The sequence below is a fragment of the Geotrypetes seraphini genome, chromosome 1, assembly GCF_902459505.1.
Source record: "Geotrypetes seraphini chromosome 1, aGeoSer1.1, whole genome shotgun sequence".
NCBI lineage: Eukaryota > Metazoa > Chordata > Amphibia > Gymnophiona > Dermophiidae > Geotrypetes > Geotrypetes seraphini.
The window spans coordinates 515913107-515930909 of NC_047084.1; the positions used below are offsets into that span (position 1 = coordinate 515913107).

General features: G+C 41.5%; 1 protein-coding gene across 4 annotated transcripts in view; it reads left to right on the forward strand.

Annotated features, from left to right (window-relative positions):
- The window catches only part of SYK (spleen associated tyrosine kinase), a 145800-nt gene that overhangs the window by 62571 nt on the left and 65426 nt on the right, over positions 1 to 17803 (forward strand). For all 4 annotated transcript variants that reach the window (XM_033928929.1, XM_033928910.1, XM_033928933.1 and 1 more), the window contains exon 4: positions 12580 to 12718. In XM_033928929.1, the coding sequence (XP_033784820.1) occupies positions 12580 to 12718 (139 nt within the window). The remainder of the gene's footprint in view (positions 1 to 12579; positions 12719 to 17803) is intronic.

Below are 17803 nucleotides of genomic sequence, written 5' to 3' on the forward strand. Positions count from 1 at the left end.
GAAGAAAAGGATAACAGGAGTGTCTAAGAAGATGAGCGTACATAGGAGTCTAAGAATGACCATGGAGATTTGTTGTATTTCAAGTTCATGCAGGTTCGGAATGTAACTCTCTTCTCATATGCATAGGATTCAAATCTATGATACATACTCAGAGAGTTCCACCAAAAGGTATAATCTAATAGCGAGGGTGATTTCCAATTTTTTAGAATGTGCATGAGAGCAGTCACCAACATGGTATCAATGAGTTTAGGTGGACAATTTGATTGTGTGAAACATGGGTGTTGAGAGCGAAGGATTACAATGTCTATAGAGATTTCTTCTGAGCAGTTAGTAATAGATTGTATGGTGTTCCAGACATAGGTCCAAAAAGAGCGGACTAGGGTACAATGAAATAACATATGATCAAGAGTTCCTTCCTCTTTCAAACAGTTCCAGCAAACAGAGTCTTGCTTTAAGTTAGCTTTCCACATGCGAAGTGGGGTCCATATTGCCTGCCACATAAGAAAGTACATTGATTGTGATACTCTAGAAGATAAAAGCGGGCGATTTGTTGATGACCAGAAAAGCTCCCAATCAATGTCAGAAAGCGGAGTGGTAAGTATAGCGTCCCAGTGCTTCATAGAGTGAGGTGAAAAAGTGAAGGAGTGATCTCTTAAAATACTGTAGAAGGATGATATCGCCTTGCCTTTTAATAGAGACAGAGAAGACCAGTTGTAAATAGTATTTTTGGAAGTCATATAGTCAAATCGTATATGCAAAGAAGGCAACACTCCAGTGAGAGAACGCCATTGTGAATAAGTAGAAGGAGGCAGCGAGTATGTAGAGCACAGTATATCGAATGGAACTAACGAGTTGAGGGTAGACAATTGATGGACAAACCATATACCTGCCCGCTGCCACCTTTTCCATGATAGCGATTTGTCGTGATTTTGAATTTTGGGATTGTTCCAAAGGGACATGAGTGGACTAACATTAACTGAGATTTCAGTCAATGTATCTATAAGATAAAGAGCATGCTACGTTGCACCCAATAAAGAGTATCTCTTTAAGTGTCTTGGTATTGACACCGTTAGTAAGCATGAGATGTGTAAAGGCGTACATAAAAAACATTCCATTTCAAACCAGGCAGGAAGATCTTGAATGGGAAGATTTTGAGTGGAGGAGTTAGTGAGCCAGTAAGCTCCATATTTGGCTAATGAAGCAATATAATAGTGATAGAAATCAGGAAAGTTGAGACCACCATTGATCTTAGAGGCTTTTAGTTTGGCGAGAGCAATTCGAGGTTTTTTCTTGTTCCAAATGAATTCAGATATTTTCATATTTAGCCAATTAAATAATGATTTCCGGCATAACAGAGGGAGCATAGAAAGGATATAATTAATTTGAGGGGCCAGAGTCATTTTGATGGATGCAATTCTACCCCACCAGGATAAAAAGAGTGGAGTCCATCGAGATGTAGTGTTTAGAACTAGATTTTTGACTTTAGATATATTAAGATCTTGAGCATGAACCGAATCTTTATGTATTAAAATCCCCAAGTATTTCACAGCTTCATGTGACCATGAGAAAGGAAAATGAGCCAAATCTGATGGAAGTATATTATCATTTAGAGGGAAGATCTCTGATTTCTCCCAATTAACAGAGTATCCGGAAAGGAGGGAGTATTGAGTGATAATGTGAATAAGATTGGGAAGGGAGAGTAAAGGGTCTCTCAGAAAAAGTAAAACATCATCAGCATAAGCTGCTAATTTGAAATCTCGATCAGAGGAGGGAATACCTTTAATTGAGGGACTTTGTCGTGTAGCTGAAAGGAGTGGCTCTAACACTAAATTAAATAGCAATGGTGAGAGAGGACAGCCTTGTCGAGTACCTCTATGGAGGGGAAATTTATTGGATAAAGAATTGTTAATCCTAATACGAGCTGTGGGTTGATGATATAGCGTTTTTATCCAGTTTGTAAAAAATGGGCCAAAATTATACCACTTCAGGACATGGAAAAGGAAAGGCCACTCCACTCGGTCAAAGGCTTTTTCAGCATCAATAGCTAGGCCTATTACAGGTTGTCTCCTATATATCTTTGTTTAATGAACCCTGTTTGATCTTTATGTATAAGCAATGGGATTATTTTGGTAAGTCTTAATGCAAGTAATTTTGCCATTATCTTGTAGTCTAAATTGAGGAGAGAGATGGGGCGAAAGTTTTTAACTAAAGTGTCATCTCTGTCAGGTTTAGGGATTACTACAATGGTGGCCTCGGTGAAATTGAATTGCTTGTCCGGAGTGGAGTGGAGGAAGTCATAATATTTAAGGAGATGAGGAGCTAGTCATTGCGAACTTCTAAATGTTAGATCACTCTCTGAGACAATATATATGTTTAAAGTTTTCTTCTTGATTAAACTTTTCTTTTCTTTATAATAATTTATGTTGATTTGCATACAGACAGAGATATCACCAATTGTATGAAAAAACTTAACTTGTCTTTGAACACTCTGGGGGGTCCCAACGTGGCTCTGTTTTGGAATCTGCTTCGGGAGACCCGAACAAAAATTCTCAATTGGTGTGAAAAGTTTAACTTATCTCCGTGGTACTCTTTGTAGAGTGTACAAAATTGTTTCAACCGACCTGTATTGGTAGCATGGAATATTGCTTCTCCTTGGGTTTTGGCCAGGTACTAGTGACCTGGATTGGCCACTGTGAGAACGGGCTACTGGGCTTGTTGGACCATTGATCTGACCCAGTAAGGCTATTCTTATGTTCTTATTTAGTACCAACACCTTTTCTATTGTTCACTACAATTGACCCATGGTTAATGTGACCATGCGCCCCGTTTTGAACGGGACCGTCCTGTTTTAAGATTCCCCTGTCCTGTTGTCCTCACACACAGCTTCGGGACGCCAAAATGTCTCATTTTCAGGGATAGCATCCCAAAGCTGTGTGTGGGGACAACGGGACATGTGATCGCAGAGAATGGGCTCTCTCCCTGCTTTCCCTTCCCGGCGCAGGAGGGAGATAGGGAGGGAGGCAGGCAGGCTGGCTGGCTGGCTGGCTTCAGGGAAGGGTTGGGACAAAGGCTTGAAGGCAGTGAGGGGGACATAGGAAGGTGGGAGGGAGGAAGGAGAGAGAAAGGCAGAGATGGGGGGGGGAGTTGTAAGCAGAAGAAAGACTAGAGAGAGAAAGACCTGGAACAAAGGGGAAAGGCAGGAGGCAGATGCTGGACTTTGTGAGGTGCAGACAGAGTAGGAGAGACCCTGAGGAAGAACAGAGAGATGGAAGATCATAACAGAGGAGGGAGTGAGAGAGAGACCTGGAACAAAGATGGTAGTAGGTACAAAGGAGAACTGACACTGGATCTGGGGAGGGTAACAGGGAAAAGAGAGAGAGACCTGGACCCAAAGGGGATGGGGCTGGATTGTGAAATAAATGTTGGATAAGAAAAAAAGGAAGGAAGGAAGGAGGCACAGTCAGAAGGAAGTGCAACCAGAGACACATGAAATCACCAGACAACAAAAATAGGAAAAATGATTTTATTTCAATTTAGTGTCAAAATGTGTCAGTTTTGAGAATTTATATCTGCTGTCTATATTTTGCACTATATTTCTCTATTTTTCTATAGTTACTGAGGTAACATTGCATATTTTAAAGTCATCTGCCTTGACATCTTTGAAAAAACCCCGAAACTCGTAAATAATTAATATTTTCTCTGCGTACAGTGTGCTTTGTTTACCATTATGAATTAATAAGATATTGTGTGTACATGAAAAATGAATGGAAGAAATTGGGGCGGGGCTAGGCCAAGGCTAGGGCAGGATTGGGGTGGGGCTAGGGCAGGATTGGGGTGGGGTGGGACTGAATATTAATAGATGTCCCATTTTGATGAAAAAAAAATAAATGGTCACGTTACCCATGGTCCTCAAGTATTAATGAAAGAACCCAGGTTCTGCATATTAATGTAGTCTTTTCATAGATTCTATGGGGCTCATAATTAAAACAGAAATACGCTTAAAATCCTGCCTAAATCGGCACTTGGACAATCAAAAAGACAAGTCATCCAAGTGCCGATAATCAAAATGGATTTTAAAACAGCTTAGGCCTTTTCAGTGCTGCTGTACGCCCAGAGCTGAAAGGGGTGTTTTAGGAGGAGTGGTGAGGGCGGGATATGGGCTGAGCTAGACTTAGTCATACTGCAAGTATAACTGAAAGTATAACGAGACTGCCTAGATGGAACTTGTACTTAGTGACTTAGGCAATGTGAAAACAGGTCTAAGTGCCCAGAAGATATCCAAAGTGACCAGATAACCACTGCAGACACAAAATACAGATCCCCACACACTGCCCCAGTGATCACTGAGCCCCCCCCCCCCACACACACACACACAACACCATAAAAATTGGAATAAAAACATACATACCTGCCTCCAGAACATCAGCATCTGGTGTAGGAAAGCCTAGTATAGCAGTGCAGAAGTGGCTTAAGTAGTCTGGGGCTATTGGGGTTGTAGACAGGTGGGTCTAGTTGATTTTGGGGGTGTTTTGGGGGGCTCACCATGACCTATAAGGTAGTTTTGGTGAGAGATTTTTATGTGGCACCCTTTTTGTGAAGTTCGCAGCAGTGCCCTATAAGGTACCCCACTACTGTGTTGCTATGTCTGGGTGTCCAGTCCATCACTTTGCTGGCCCCTCTCATGTTCAAAAGGTCTTCTTCTAGGCATTTTTGACTTGGACAAATTTTGGGGTAAGAATGTGGTCTGGATGATCAAACGGCTGGACGTATAATTAGACGATTCTTGAAAAAAATTATTTTGGACGTATTTTTCGAGAATGGACGTATTTTTCGAGAATGGACTGCAGACTTTGGGCGACTAATGACTTAGGCCCAAAACGGACTTAGACATATTTTTTTATTATGCCCCTCCACGGGTGATTGCAGAGGGCTGTCTGTCTCAAAGTTGGCCTAGCATTTGAGTTAAAAAAAAGCAAAACAATTGGTAAAAATACTAATTCGCTCCTGCTGGAAGAACACAGTGACAGACTCAATACAGAAAGATCAATCTCTACTCAATAAGTAATAGAGACATCAGTATAAGCAATACGAACAATTAGCCCCCGTTCCATGCATCTACCATCCTTTCTGTAAAAAAGTATTTCCTTAGATTACTCCGGAGTCTATCACCTCTTAACTTTATCCTATGCCCTCTCATTGCAGAGTTTCCTTTCAAATTAAAGAGACTCGACTCATGTGAATTTATATTACGTAGGTATTTAAATGTCTCTATCATGTCTCCCCTCTCCCGCCTTTCCTCCAAAGTATACAGATTGAGATCTTTATGCCTTATGATGAAGACCATATACCATTTTAGTAGCCTTCCTCTGGACCAACTCCATCCTTTTTATATCTTTTTGAAGGTGCGGCTTCCAGAATTGTACACAATATTCTAAATGAGGTCTCACCAAAGTCTTATACAGGGGTATCAATATCTCCTTTTTCCTACTGGCCATACCTCTCCCTATGCAACCTAGCATCCTTCTAGCTTTTGCATCACCTTTTCAACCTGTTTGCTACACATACAATCATCACATACAATCACACTCAAGTCCCGCTCTACCGTCGTGCACATAAGCTCTTCACTCCCTAATTTGTACCGTTCTCTTGGGTTTTTGCAGCCCAAATGCATGACCTTGCATTTCTTAGCATTAAATTTTAGCTGCCAATTTTGACACCTACCAGACAGGACTTAACAAAGATCTGGGCTTTCTTTCCTACTATAAAGACATTTAAAACTGTTCTGCCACCTTTCTGTCTCCTGCCCACCCTCCCACCTTCCCTCTTCCTATTTCTGAAATGCTTTCATGTTTTTCTTATATATACTGATATTTGCAATCATTTGCTAATTTCTGATCTGAGGAAGGTTGCCTTTGAAAGTTCAACATAAAATGTATTGAGTTAGTCCAAAAAAAAAAGGTGTCACTTTATTTCCTTTGTTTTTTTTGTTTTATTTCTTTATACTACCTTGGAAAGTGAACTAACATGGCCACCACACCGTTTCATTCAGGAATAGAGCTAAAACAGTTCAAGCCATCAAAAATATACAGTAGATTAGTAACTTTTTTCTTGAACATTTTTAAAGGAATGATCAGTAAGAAACTAGTCATGTCTCTGTTTGAAATACAGCTGCAGCTGTGTTCAGGAAATAGAGATCTGCATGGCTGATTGCTTAGTCTAACAAACTACTGAACCAGATAATAATTTAAGTAGAACTAATGTCTTCGCCATGCCATTTTTTTCAAGCAACAGACTGAAAACCCACCTTTTTGATATAGTTTTCAATCCTTCCCTACTCCTCTGCCTTCCAACCCAGCCAGCTGATTAACCTTTCCCCTTAACTGTACCCATGACATCTTGTTTGTCTGTCTTGCCTGTTTAGATTGTAAGCTCTTTCGAGCAGGGACTGTTTTCTTACTCTTTGTGACTCTTTACAGCTCTGCGTGCGTCTGGCAGCGCTATAGATATAATTAATAGTAGCAGTAGTATTGTCTTCTTTTTTTTTTAGATATTTTTAATGAAATAATTTATGAAATAATTTAATAATGAAATAATTATTTAATTATAATGAAATAATTTAAGAATTTTATATTCATTACTAAGTTGTGAAAAAGCTTGTAAATGAACATCATAAGGAAAGTAAATAGGTCAGTACAGATATTTAGACAGCATCAGCCAATGTAACATACCCATTGGGCTTAGAAGAAGAAGCTGATTGTCATCTATGAGCTGGCCAAAATCAGCAGTAGATGATTGCTGCACAAATTTTGGCCATAGGCAGTAGTAAAAGGGCCACTTAGAGTAACTTCAAGAGTTTTCTAGAACTTTCCATCAACATAAATAGTAGTACTGTACAGTATAACTATAGAGATCTTAAGCCCACCAGTTCAATTCAGTTCCAACTACCTTTGTGGTGACATATCTACATTGTTTTAGATGGCATCCAGAGGCTGCAAACATCCAGCAGATGCATTTTACTATGTACGCAGCCAATTACAAAGCAAAACCTTGGGTTCCTCACTGCACATGCAAGCACTGCCAAAAAACTCTGGAAACTAAGGCCCTCTTTTACTAAGGTGTGTTAACCAATTAGCATGCGCTAAACACTAACATGTGCATGTTAGTCTATAGACGCGTTAGCGTTTAACACGAGCTAATTGGTTAGCGCACCTTAGTAAAAGAGGGGGTAAGACAATTTTGTTTCTCACTAGGATGGTGGAATTTTATGCTTTAAAATTTCTTAGAATGTTTAAAACATCTTAATCTGTCGGAGGCAAAGAACAAAGCTGGTGTCTTCGTTGGAGCACAGATAAAGAAGATCTTGGAATGCAAAGAATTTTCTAAGAAGCTAGCTAGGATGGAGAAAGTGCCTTGGAACAGCTGTGTGGCATTGGTTCAGGGCTTCCTGGGCAATCACAAGGCCGAAAACTGCGTGGAGTTGGTTGAGAATCTGATGAAGAATTACAATAAAATGGGCTGTATGATGTCTCTCAAAATCCATATCCTTCATGCTCATCTTGAGACATTCAAGGAGAGCATGGGAGCATACTCAGAGGAGCAAGGTGAGCGCTTCTACCAAGATATACTGGATATACTGGATTTTGAACACTGCTACCAAGGACAATGGAATGAGGACATGAAGGGAGACTTCATCTGGGTGCTGATTCATGAAAGTGACTTACAATATAATCACAAATCTCGAAAAACTACTCACTTCTAAATCTTCTGTAATCATATTTGTATAACTTCAATATAAATACATGTTATTTGTGATTTATATATGTTGCTTTTTATGACTTTATAAGAATGAAAAGATTAAAATTTGGCATTTTCACATTTTAAATAGATAAATTGCAAAATATGACTATCCTGGTCCCAAAACATTTTATATACATTTAGGCATGAGCAATTAGAAAATTACTCTTACTGCCGAGGAACAAAAATCGTGTTACATGGAGGAGCATTTTCAAAAGGATGTCTTTTGTCCAACTTTGGATGTTTCCCGCAAAACATCCAAAATCAGAAAAGTCCAAGCAGCCTATTTCGAACGGTGGCTCGCTAGACGTCCACATTTTTTAAAAAATTGTCTACTTAGACATTCAGGCCACCAAAATGTCCAATGCTTTTCCCCATTTCAATCAAAAAATGTCCATGTTGGAAACGTCCAAATGGTCTGAATTTGTACGTAGGAGGTGCCAACCTTGTAATGGACTGGCCACCCAGACAAGCTAACAGAGTAGTGGGACACTTTAGAGAGCACTGCTGTGAACTTCACATAAAGAGTACCACATGTACATCTCATCAAAACCCTCTTATAATTTATGGTAAGCCCCCAAAACTCCCCTAATACCTACAATATCCGCATGTCTACCACCTCAATAGCCCTTATGGCTACAGGTGGCACCTACTGTATATGGAAATAGAGTAGGGTTTTGGTGAGCTCACATTTTCTACCTTAAATGTACTGATTAGAGTGGCTTATGGGCATGGCTCCTCCTCTCTATGGTTCAGTAGTCCACTCAATAGGCATGCTACTCTAGTAGTGCTTCCCATATCTGTTAGTGCTGTTCTAGAGACATGTATACACAGCTGTGTTTTGGATGAGCTGCATTTTATGGACCAGAGTGGTGTTAATTCTCATGTAAGTGGAGTTACAGTAGTCCAGTTGTGGTAATACTATCACTGTCATGGATAATTGGCAGAGAGAACCAGGAAAAAGCTGAACAAGTAGATGTTTAAATTTATGTGTACAATAGAAGGTGGCTATATAACCCAACCTTTTCAATTAATCTTGCCCTGGTTTGTATATTCTGGATGGATATCATTTATTGTATGTAGGCATGGATATTTTCTTAAGTGATGCTGTGGAGAATGTTCTGCAGAGTAGCAAAGCCATACAGTCTTATTGTGACTGGGGTTCCAAGGCAAGCGACGAGTCACTGCCACAATTGGTGGCTGCAATGACTATATTATACTACCGTGGTGTAGAGTAACTCACAGGTACTACTTTTTTCAGTTTGTCATGGTGTGTTATAGAAGCCAAACCATAACAGAATTCAGGCATGAATGGAATAAGCACAAATAGGCCGTAGTAAATGGAAAATGAGAGTCGACTATAGATTTAATAAGATATATGACAGTACAATATACCCCCACAAAGGTGCAGACAGGGCCTATCACATGGTCCTCAACCGTCAACATCTTTTATGTATGAAATATATTTGTATGAAATCCTGAATACTAGGCTGGATTTTGGACCTTGAGGACTAGATTTGAGGACCCCTGATATAAAGGATGCTCTGTGCAAGGTGCCATTTACAGAAAACTAACAGTGCAGTGCATTTAGGCAGAAAGAACAAGGAACACGAGTATAGAATATCAGGTGCAACTCTGGGTAAGAGCGAACAAGAAAAGGACCTGGGTGTACTGATAGACAGGACCCTGAAACCATCGGCACAATGCGTGGCAGCGGCAAAGAAAGCAAATAGAATATTAGGCATGATAAAGAAAGGAATCATGAGTAGATCGGAGAAAGTTATAATGCCGCTTTATAAAGCAATGGTCAGACCACACTTGGAATACTGTGTCCAACATTGGTCTCCCAACCTAAAGAAGGATATAAAACTGCTGGATAGGGTGCAGAGACGAGCAACGAAGCTAATAAAAGGTATGGAGAACTTGGAATACAAGGAACGACTTAAGAGACTGGGATTGTTCTACCTTGAGAAAAGGAGACTGCGAGGGGATATAATCGAGACTTTCAAAATACTGAAAGGAATCAACAAAATAGAGCAGGAAAAAAAAAATATTTACAATGTCCAATGTGACACGGACAAGAGGCTATGGACTGAAGCTAAGGGGGAACAAGTCCAAGACAAATATCAGGAAGTTCTGCTTCACGCAACGAAAGGTGGACACCTGGAATGCTCTCCCAGAGGAGGTTATTGCGGAATCCACCGTTCTAGGATTTAAAAACAAACTAGATGCACATCTCCTTACGAGAAGCATAGAGGGATATGGGTGACTAAAATTATGCCAGGTGTACACCTGGCTGGGCCTCCGCGTGTGCGGATTGCCGGACTTGATGGACCGAAGGTCTGATCCGGAGATGACAGTTCTTATGCTCTTATCCTGGTGCCTAACTTTGGGTTAATGGATAGCTCTAGCAGTAGGATTTTAGTGAAGGAGTCTTGCATTCCTTGAGCATCACTACAAGATACCAATAACACTTTTTTTAAAGACAGTTGTAGCTGAAGATTCAGTATGTCTTTAAAGGATAGGTGCTCAATTAGTACAATACGATGAGAACACTATCCAATAGCTTCACCTCAATTCATATTTTTCTTATATGAAGCTAAAATTGCCTACACATTCTTAAATCATTATACTATACTCAAATCATATAAACTCCAAATTATCTGTATAAACCATAGCATTTAATTACAAAATTATTGCAAAAATTATAATCATCAACTTTAATCTTAATAACCCACTATACTCATAAATCACACTCGCTTTATATTCTCCATACACATTAAAACTCATTACAAATTTATTTAACCCAACTCAGGGCTAGATGCACTAAAGTCTCTGATCATCGTTAAACCGGTTTGACTGGTTTAATGACTGATTGTATTTGCCGGCCCGATGCCCAAAATAGCTCACTGTGTGGTTTTCCATGCAGTCTTACACCTACATTCTCCAATTCTGCCATGCAAATGAGGTCATTAATATTAAAACCAGGCATCTGATCGATGCCCTACACTTCAATGCCAGAATCGACAGGTCTAAACCTGTTGGTAACTGTGTTACTGATAGGTCTTCCAGTTGTTGTTTTTTTTAGTTTTTTTTATATGGGCACACCTCCACACACTGAAACCTCCCACACAAGAACCCCCCTGAACCAACCCCTTCCTTCTCCTTCCCCAAAAATTGGCAGAGGGATGCCCACACCCTCCTGCTGCCATGAACCAACCCCACCCCCCTGCACTGATCCCCACCTGGCCATGCCCCCTCCAACTGATCCCTCCCCTTCCTAATAAAAAAAATGGCAGAAGGAATTCCCACTCCCTCCTGCCACTGGATGCCCCCAGGCCCCCTCCCCGTCCCCACATCCCCGAACCTCCCCCATACCTTAAAAATAGAGGACAGTATGAGGGATGCATAGTCCCTCCTGCTCTCCTGACCTGCCACTCCAAAATGGTGGGCCTTCCCCTTCCCGGTGCATCCTAGGATTCATGGGGAGGGGCATCCCCATGCATCTCAGGATGTACTGGGAAAGGGAAGGACCGCCATTTCGGAATGGCAGGCCTGCTAGCAGGAGGGAATGGGCATCCTTCCTGTTGTCTGCTTCACTTAGAGGTAAGGGGGTGGTTTGGGGGGTGGAGGGTGCTTGAGAGGCCAGGGGGATCCAATAGCAGTAGGGAGTGAGCATCCCTCCTGCTGATTTTTTTGTAAAGTACATTGAGTGGAGAAGAGGGGAGGTTCCTGTGGGGGAGGGGCAGCTCAGCTTTTTTTTAATGGGGCAGGTATTATGTTGTGTGTGCTACACACACACATCTGTGCTTATAGAAAAAAAGGGAAAAAAAACATGTCAGACCTGTTGTTTTCTTCAGGTCTGTATTAGCAATCCACCTATGGCACTGCAATGTTAGGCCATCAATCGGAAAACCACATGGTGAGCCATTATGAACATCGGATCTGCAAATTTAGTCAGTCGCTAAACCATTCAAACTAGTTTAGTGACCATCAGTAAACAATCAGAATGTTTAATACATCTAGGCCTGAGTCCTCTGAGTTGTGTTAAATGAATTTGTAATGAGTTTTAACGTGTATGTTTGGTGAATGTAAAACGAGTGTGATTTATAAGTATAGTGGGTTATTAAGATTAAAGTTGATGATTTTAATTTTTGTAATAATTTTACAATTAAATGCTAAGGTTTATATAGATAATTTATATAGATAATTTGTCATTTTCATTAATTTTATTAGCTTGAAATTTTTATTAGCACCTTGCACTTTATATTTAGTTTGGTTTATATTTTGCTCCCCGGTATGATTGTTTGACCTTGATTTATTCATTATTTGAATTGCATGGTTTGCACTTATCAGGACTAAATGATGTATGAGGCAGTGCTCATTTAGACTTATGTCTAGTGCTGGTCACCTATGAGTTGCTGCCTGAGCTCAAAATCCCTCGTTTACATTTCGAGAGCTCATACTGATGTCCGTTTATTTACAGTATTTGGAATAGGCTTCAAGGCCAAACACTCTCCCCGAGGATTAATACAGTTAGCCAACTATAGATTGTATCATGACAGTGAAGCCATTTTACTGAGAGATTGTTTACCGGTAAATATTTTTGCTTGATTATATAGAGACCCTGGGAGGATTTCATTTAGGAAGGGTAGGAAATCTGTGTATAGAAAATATGATTGTCCAAGAGGTAGCTCCATACAGAAGTCAGAATGTTGTTCAATAAGCTGTAATTGATACACATAAAATTGACATCATTCCTTTGTGTTTTCTTTTCTTTTAAAGAATCAGGGAAAGGGACAATACTGGAACCTATGTACTATGCTTGCTCCATGATGGAATAGTTCGACATTACCTCATTGAAAAAGGCAAAACAGGGAAGCTATCTATCCGTGATGGGAAGAAGTTTGACACCCTTTGGCAGGTGGAGTATATCTAATAATAGCAGTCAGTTAAAAATTCATTTCCACAACTAATCATCCAGGGCACAGTTCAAAAACTACATACCTAGGTGCCTAGTAAGTGCACCTACTTTCCTTTATAGAATGCTGGTGAAAAGATATATCTATATGTTAAGTGCAAGCACTTATGCTAGCCATAAAGCCAGTGGTGCAGCGAGGGTAGGAGGTGCCCGGGGCAGTGGCGTCACTTGTGCCCTCTACTCTATCCCCCTGCTCCTTCCTCACCCCTCCACTCCTTCCATGCCCCCCACGCCACCATCATGCCTTCCCTTCCCCCTGTACCTCTTTATATTTTTGCCAGTGTGAGCAGCTGCCAGCATTGGCATTTCCTCTGACATCACCTCCTGGCCCTGTGACCTGGAAGTGATTTCAGAAGGGAGCCAAGCCAGTGAGAGCAGCAGGTTGGAGAAGTTGTTCATGCGGGCGAAGATTTAAACAGGTATGGGGGAAAGGAGGGTGTGAATGTGGCATGATAGGGGAGATGCCTGGGGTGGAGATGGTGCCTGGGGCGGTCTACCCCCCTCACTTCTGGTAGTGACCAGAGGGACTGGCGGAGGCTGGAGAGATCATTGGCGGCCAGAGAGACCAGGGAAGCATGTGGATGAACCTGGTCATGTTTTTAGAAGTGTGTCGGTGAAGTCTGTGTAGAAGAACTGGAAGAAGGAAAGAAAAAGAGCAGAAGTGTCTGGAGGTGAAGAAGTAATGGGTGATGACTGATCAGCCCGTTCATGTTTTGTGGCAGTGGTGGGATTTTGAAACAGCACATCACACCCATTTTCAGAAGAGGCATTCTGGCATGAGTTTTGGGTTCTAGTATCATTTATATTTTAAGAACATAAGAATAGCCTTACTGGGTCAGACCAATGGTCTGTCAAGCCCAGTAACCCGTTCTCACGGTGGCCAATCCAGGTCACTAGTACCTGGCCAAAACCCAAGGAGTAGCAATATTCCATGCTACCAACCAAGGGAAAGCAGTGGCTTCCCCCATGTCTTTCTCAATAACAGACTATGGACTTTTCCTCCAGGAACCTGTACAAACCTTTCTTAAAACCAGCTACGCTATCCGCTCTTACCACATTCTCTGGCAGTGCGTTCCAGAGCTTAACTATACTCTGAATGAAAAAAATATTTCCTCCTATTGGTTTTAAAAGTATTTCCCTGTAACTTCATCGAGTGACCCCTAGTCCTTGTAATTTTTGACAGAGTGAAAAATCAATTCACTTGTACCCTTTTTAATCCACTCAGGATTTTGTAGACTTCAGTCATATCTCCCCTCAGTCATCTCTTTTCCAAGCTAAAGAGCCTTAACCTTTATAGTCTTTCCTCATACGAGAGGAGTTCCATCCTCTTTATCATCTTGGCAACTATTCTTTGAACCTTTTCTAGTGCCACTATATCTTTCTTGAGATAAGGAGACCAGAATTGACCGCAATACTCCAGGTGAGGTCGCACCATGAAGTGATACAGAGGTATTATAACATTCTTATTCTTGTTAACCATCCCTTTTTTAATTTCTAGCATCTTTTTTGCTTTTTTAGCCACCACCACACCTTGGGTGGAAGGTTTCATCGTATTGTCTATGATGATACCCAGATCCTTTTCTTGAGCGCTAATCATCAAGGTGGACCCTAGCATCCTGTAACTGTGATTCAGGTTATTCTTCCCAATGTGCATCACTTTGCATTTGTCCACATTAAATTTCATCTGCCATTTGGACGCCCAGTCTTCCAATTTCCTGAGATCTGTCTGCAATTTTTCACAATGTGTATGTGTTTTAACAACTTTGAACAGTATAGTGTCATTTGAAAATTTAATCACCTCACTCGTCATTACAATTTTTTGATCATTTATAAATAAGTTAAATAGCACCGGACCCAGTACAGATCCCTGCGGCACTTATTCTCATTTAATTTCTACTTATTTACCATTTCAATATATGTTCTTAATATACATTTTGAATATACATTCTTTTTGTGTGATTTTTTTTGTGTGAAGGACAAGATACTTAGCTTATCTTAAAGCTTGTCACTTTCAACTCTGGTTAAATGTGTTCGCCGTCCACCGCTGATGAAGGAAAGCACGCATTTCGGAAGTAACTGCGTCAGGGCATGGGACTCAATGTTTACATAAGAACATAAGAAATGCCTGCATCGGATCAGACCTGGGGGTCTATCCAGTCCGGTGATCCGCACACGCGGAGGCTCAGCCAGGCGTACCCTGGCGAATACACTAGTCACTCGTATCTCTCAATGTCTCCTGCAAGAAGATGTGCGTCCAATTTTCCCTTAAATCCTAGAATGGTGGTGTCCTCCACCAGCTCTTTCGGGAGAGAGTTCCAGGCGTTCACCACTCGCTGTGTGAAGCAGAACTTTCTGACGTTTGTCTTGGCCGTGTCCCCTCTCAGCTTCAGGCCATGACCTCTGGTCCGAGTCTGGGTTACATTAGCCAATGTGAATAACGCTGTTTCTTGCTCTCCATCCTTTCCCCCTGCTGGTGAGTGAGCTTGCTTCATTTTGTCGATCCCTTTTAGCAATTTAAAAGTCTCTATCAGATCCCCTCTCAGTCTTCTCTTCTCAAGGGTGAATAATCCCAGTTTTCTGAGGCGATCTTTGTAGCTCAGGTTCTCCATACCTTTTACTAGCTTTGTCGCTCGTCTCTGCACCCTCTCCAGCAGTGTTATATCCTTCTTCAGGTATGGAGACCAGTGTTGGACACAGTATTCCAAGTGTGGTCTGACCATTGCTCTATAAAGCGGCATTATGACCTCCCTTGATCTACTCATGATTCCCTTCTTTATCATGCCTAACATCCTGTTAGCTTTCTTTGCCGCCGCTGCGCATTGAGCTGATGGCTTCAGGGTCCTGTCTATCAGTACTCCCAGGTCTTTTTCTTGTTCGCTCTTCCCCAATGTTATACCTAACAGTTTGTACCCATGCTCCTTGTTTTTGCTGCCCAGGTGCATCACTTTGCATTTTTCTACATTAAAACTCATCTGCCAATTTTCTGCCCATCTCTCTGGAGTTCTTCGCTGTCTTTTTGTGACCTGATTGCCCGGCATAGTTTTGTGTCATCTGCAAACTTGATGATATCACTGGTCGTTTCTTCTTCCAGGTTATTACGAAGATATTGAATAAGATAGGCCCAAGAACCGAGCCCTGAGGCAGACCGCTAGTTACTTTCTTCCAGTCTGAGTACTTCCCATTTATGCCCACTCTCTGTCTTCTGTTTTCTAGCCATTTTCCTATCCATCTTAGTATATCCCCTTCTATTCCATGACTTTGTAGTTTTTTGAGAAGTCTCGCATGAGGTACTTTGTCGAACGCTATCTGGAAGTTCAAGTATATTATGTCAACTGGTTCTCCGCTTTCGACTTGTTTGTTCACTCCCTCGAAAAACTGAAGTAAGTTTGTCAAGCCCGACTTCCCTTTCCTGTCAAACAAAGAGAACATCATTACCATTTTATCAATCCTATTACAAAGGACGTATTCCTACTGTGGTATGTTCACTTACTTTTTCCTTGGCACCCACCCCGAACGAATGAGGCGGCTGTAACATGAACGTTGGTTAGAGAATCGGGTTTACTTTAGGCAGTCTTAGGCCCGATTCTATATAGGACGTCCATCAGCTTCTGAGACTGGGCGTCCTATACAGAATCCGGGCCAATGTGACTTTTCTTAACAGCCCCTCTATATGAATAAAAACATTTTATAAAATTACCCCCCAAGGGGGGTATTTCTATAACAAGGGTGTCAACATTTATGCATCAAGAACCTATGTAAATCACCAGAATACAGTGGTACCTCGGTTTACGAGTGCACTGGTTTGCGAGTGTTTTGCAAGACGAGCAAAACATTTTCAAACTTGGTGCCTCGTAAACCGAGCGCACCTCGATTTGCGAGCACCCCCCTGCGAACTGGCACCCTCCCCCTCGCAATCCGGCACCTCCTGGCCGCCATCGGGCACCCCCCCTCCGCCATTGGGGCCCCCCCGCCGCGACCTGAGGTCCCCCCAACCCACCCGAACCCTCTTCTTACTTTGATGTAGCCTCTGCACCTGCACCAGCATATCCTGTGCTGTGCTGGTGCCCGAAAATCTGCCTCCGGTGTTGGGCCTTGAGCATGTGCGCATGCTCAAGGCTTGAGAGTTCACGTCCAACGTGAACTCTCAGGCCTTGAGCATGCGCACATGCTCGGCACCTTGACACCTTGACATGCTCTACAAAATATCAAGACAGTAAACTAGAGCAGCTGTAGTCTATCGGTCAAAACAGGGCGCCAAACTGCAATGCACTAATCATGTGAAAAATTACAACAAAAATTTTAGTAGTGAATAAAGCGTGTCCTCAGTGTGACGGAGTAAGCAATTCAGAGTGTACAGATGAAACCGCTCTAGCACTTAGCCATGAAACAACTCACTTCCAGCCGCACACCATCATAGGACATATGAGTCTGCATAAATTTAACAGTGACAATAACAATAAATTCAATTAAAAAAAAAAATCAATAGTGTATAATATATTTAAAGCAGTGAAGCGCTCTGTAAAGTCCAGCTCTCCTAAGCAAAAGTGAAAAAGGGGCACTTAGCTTATTTCTTCACGCAGTTTAGCATGGCATCAAATGAGGTTTCAGTCCTTCGAGGTTTACTTTTAAGTATCTTGGCAGCAATTGGAGATATTTTGGATTTAACTATAAATATAAAGCTCTGGGGGGGGGGCGGAATTTAACAGCGTGGGCTACTGTTAAAAGACAGATTATTTTATCACAGCTCATGCTATTTTAGCAAAGGTCCCATTTTATCTATTAATAACCCATACTAACAGTAAAATAAGCTAACTTAATAGTAGCCCATGGTGATAACTCCCTCCTTAGTCTCTGCTGCAGAAGACTGATGATAATTTATACAACTTTAATGCTGTGCTTATGTTCTGTTTTGGACATGAAAGACTAGTGTAGAATGGTGGGGGAGCAAGTGGTAGCTTGACAGCATAAGTATTCCGTCCGCTGTTGCATCCTTGCAGCCTCTGGCAATCCCTTTCCTCCACGCTAATC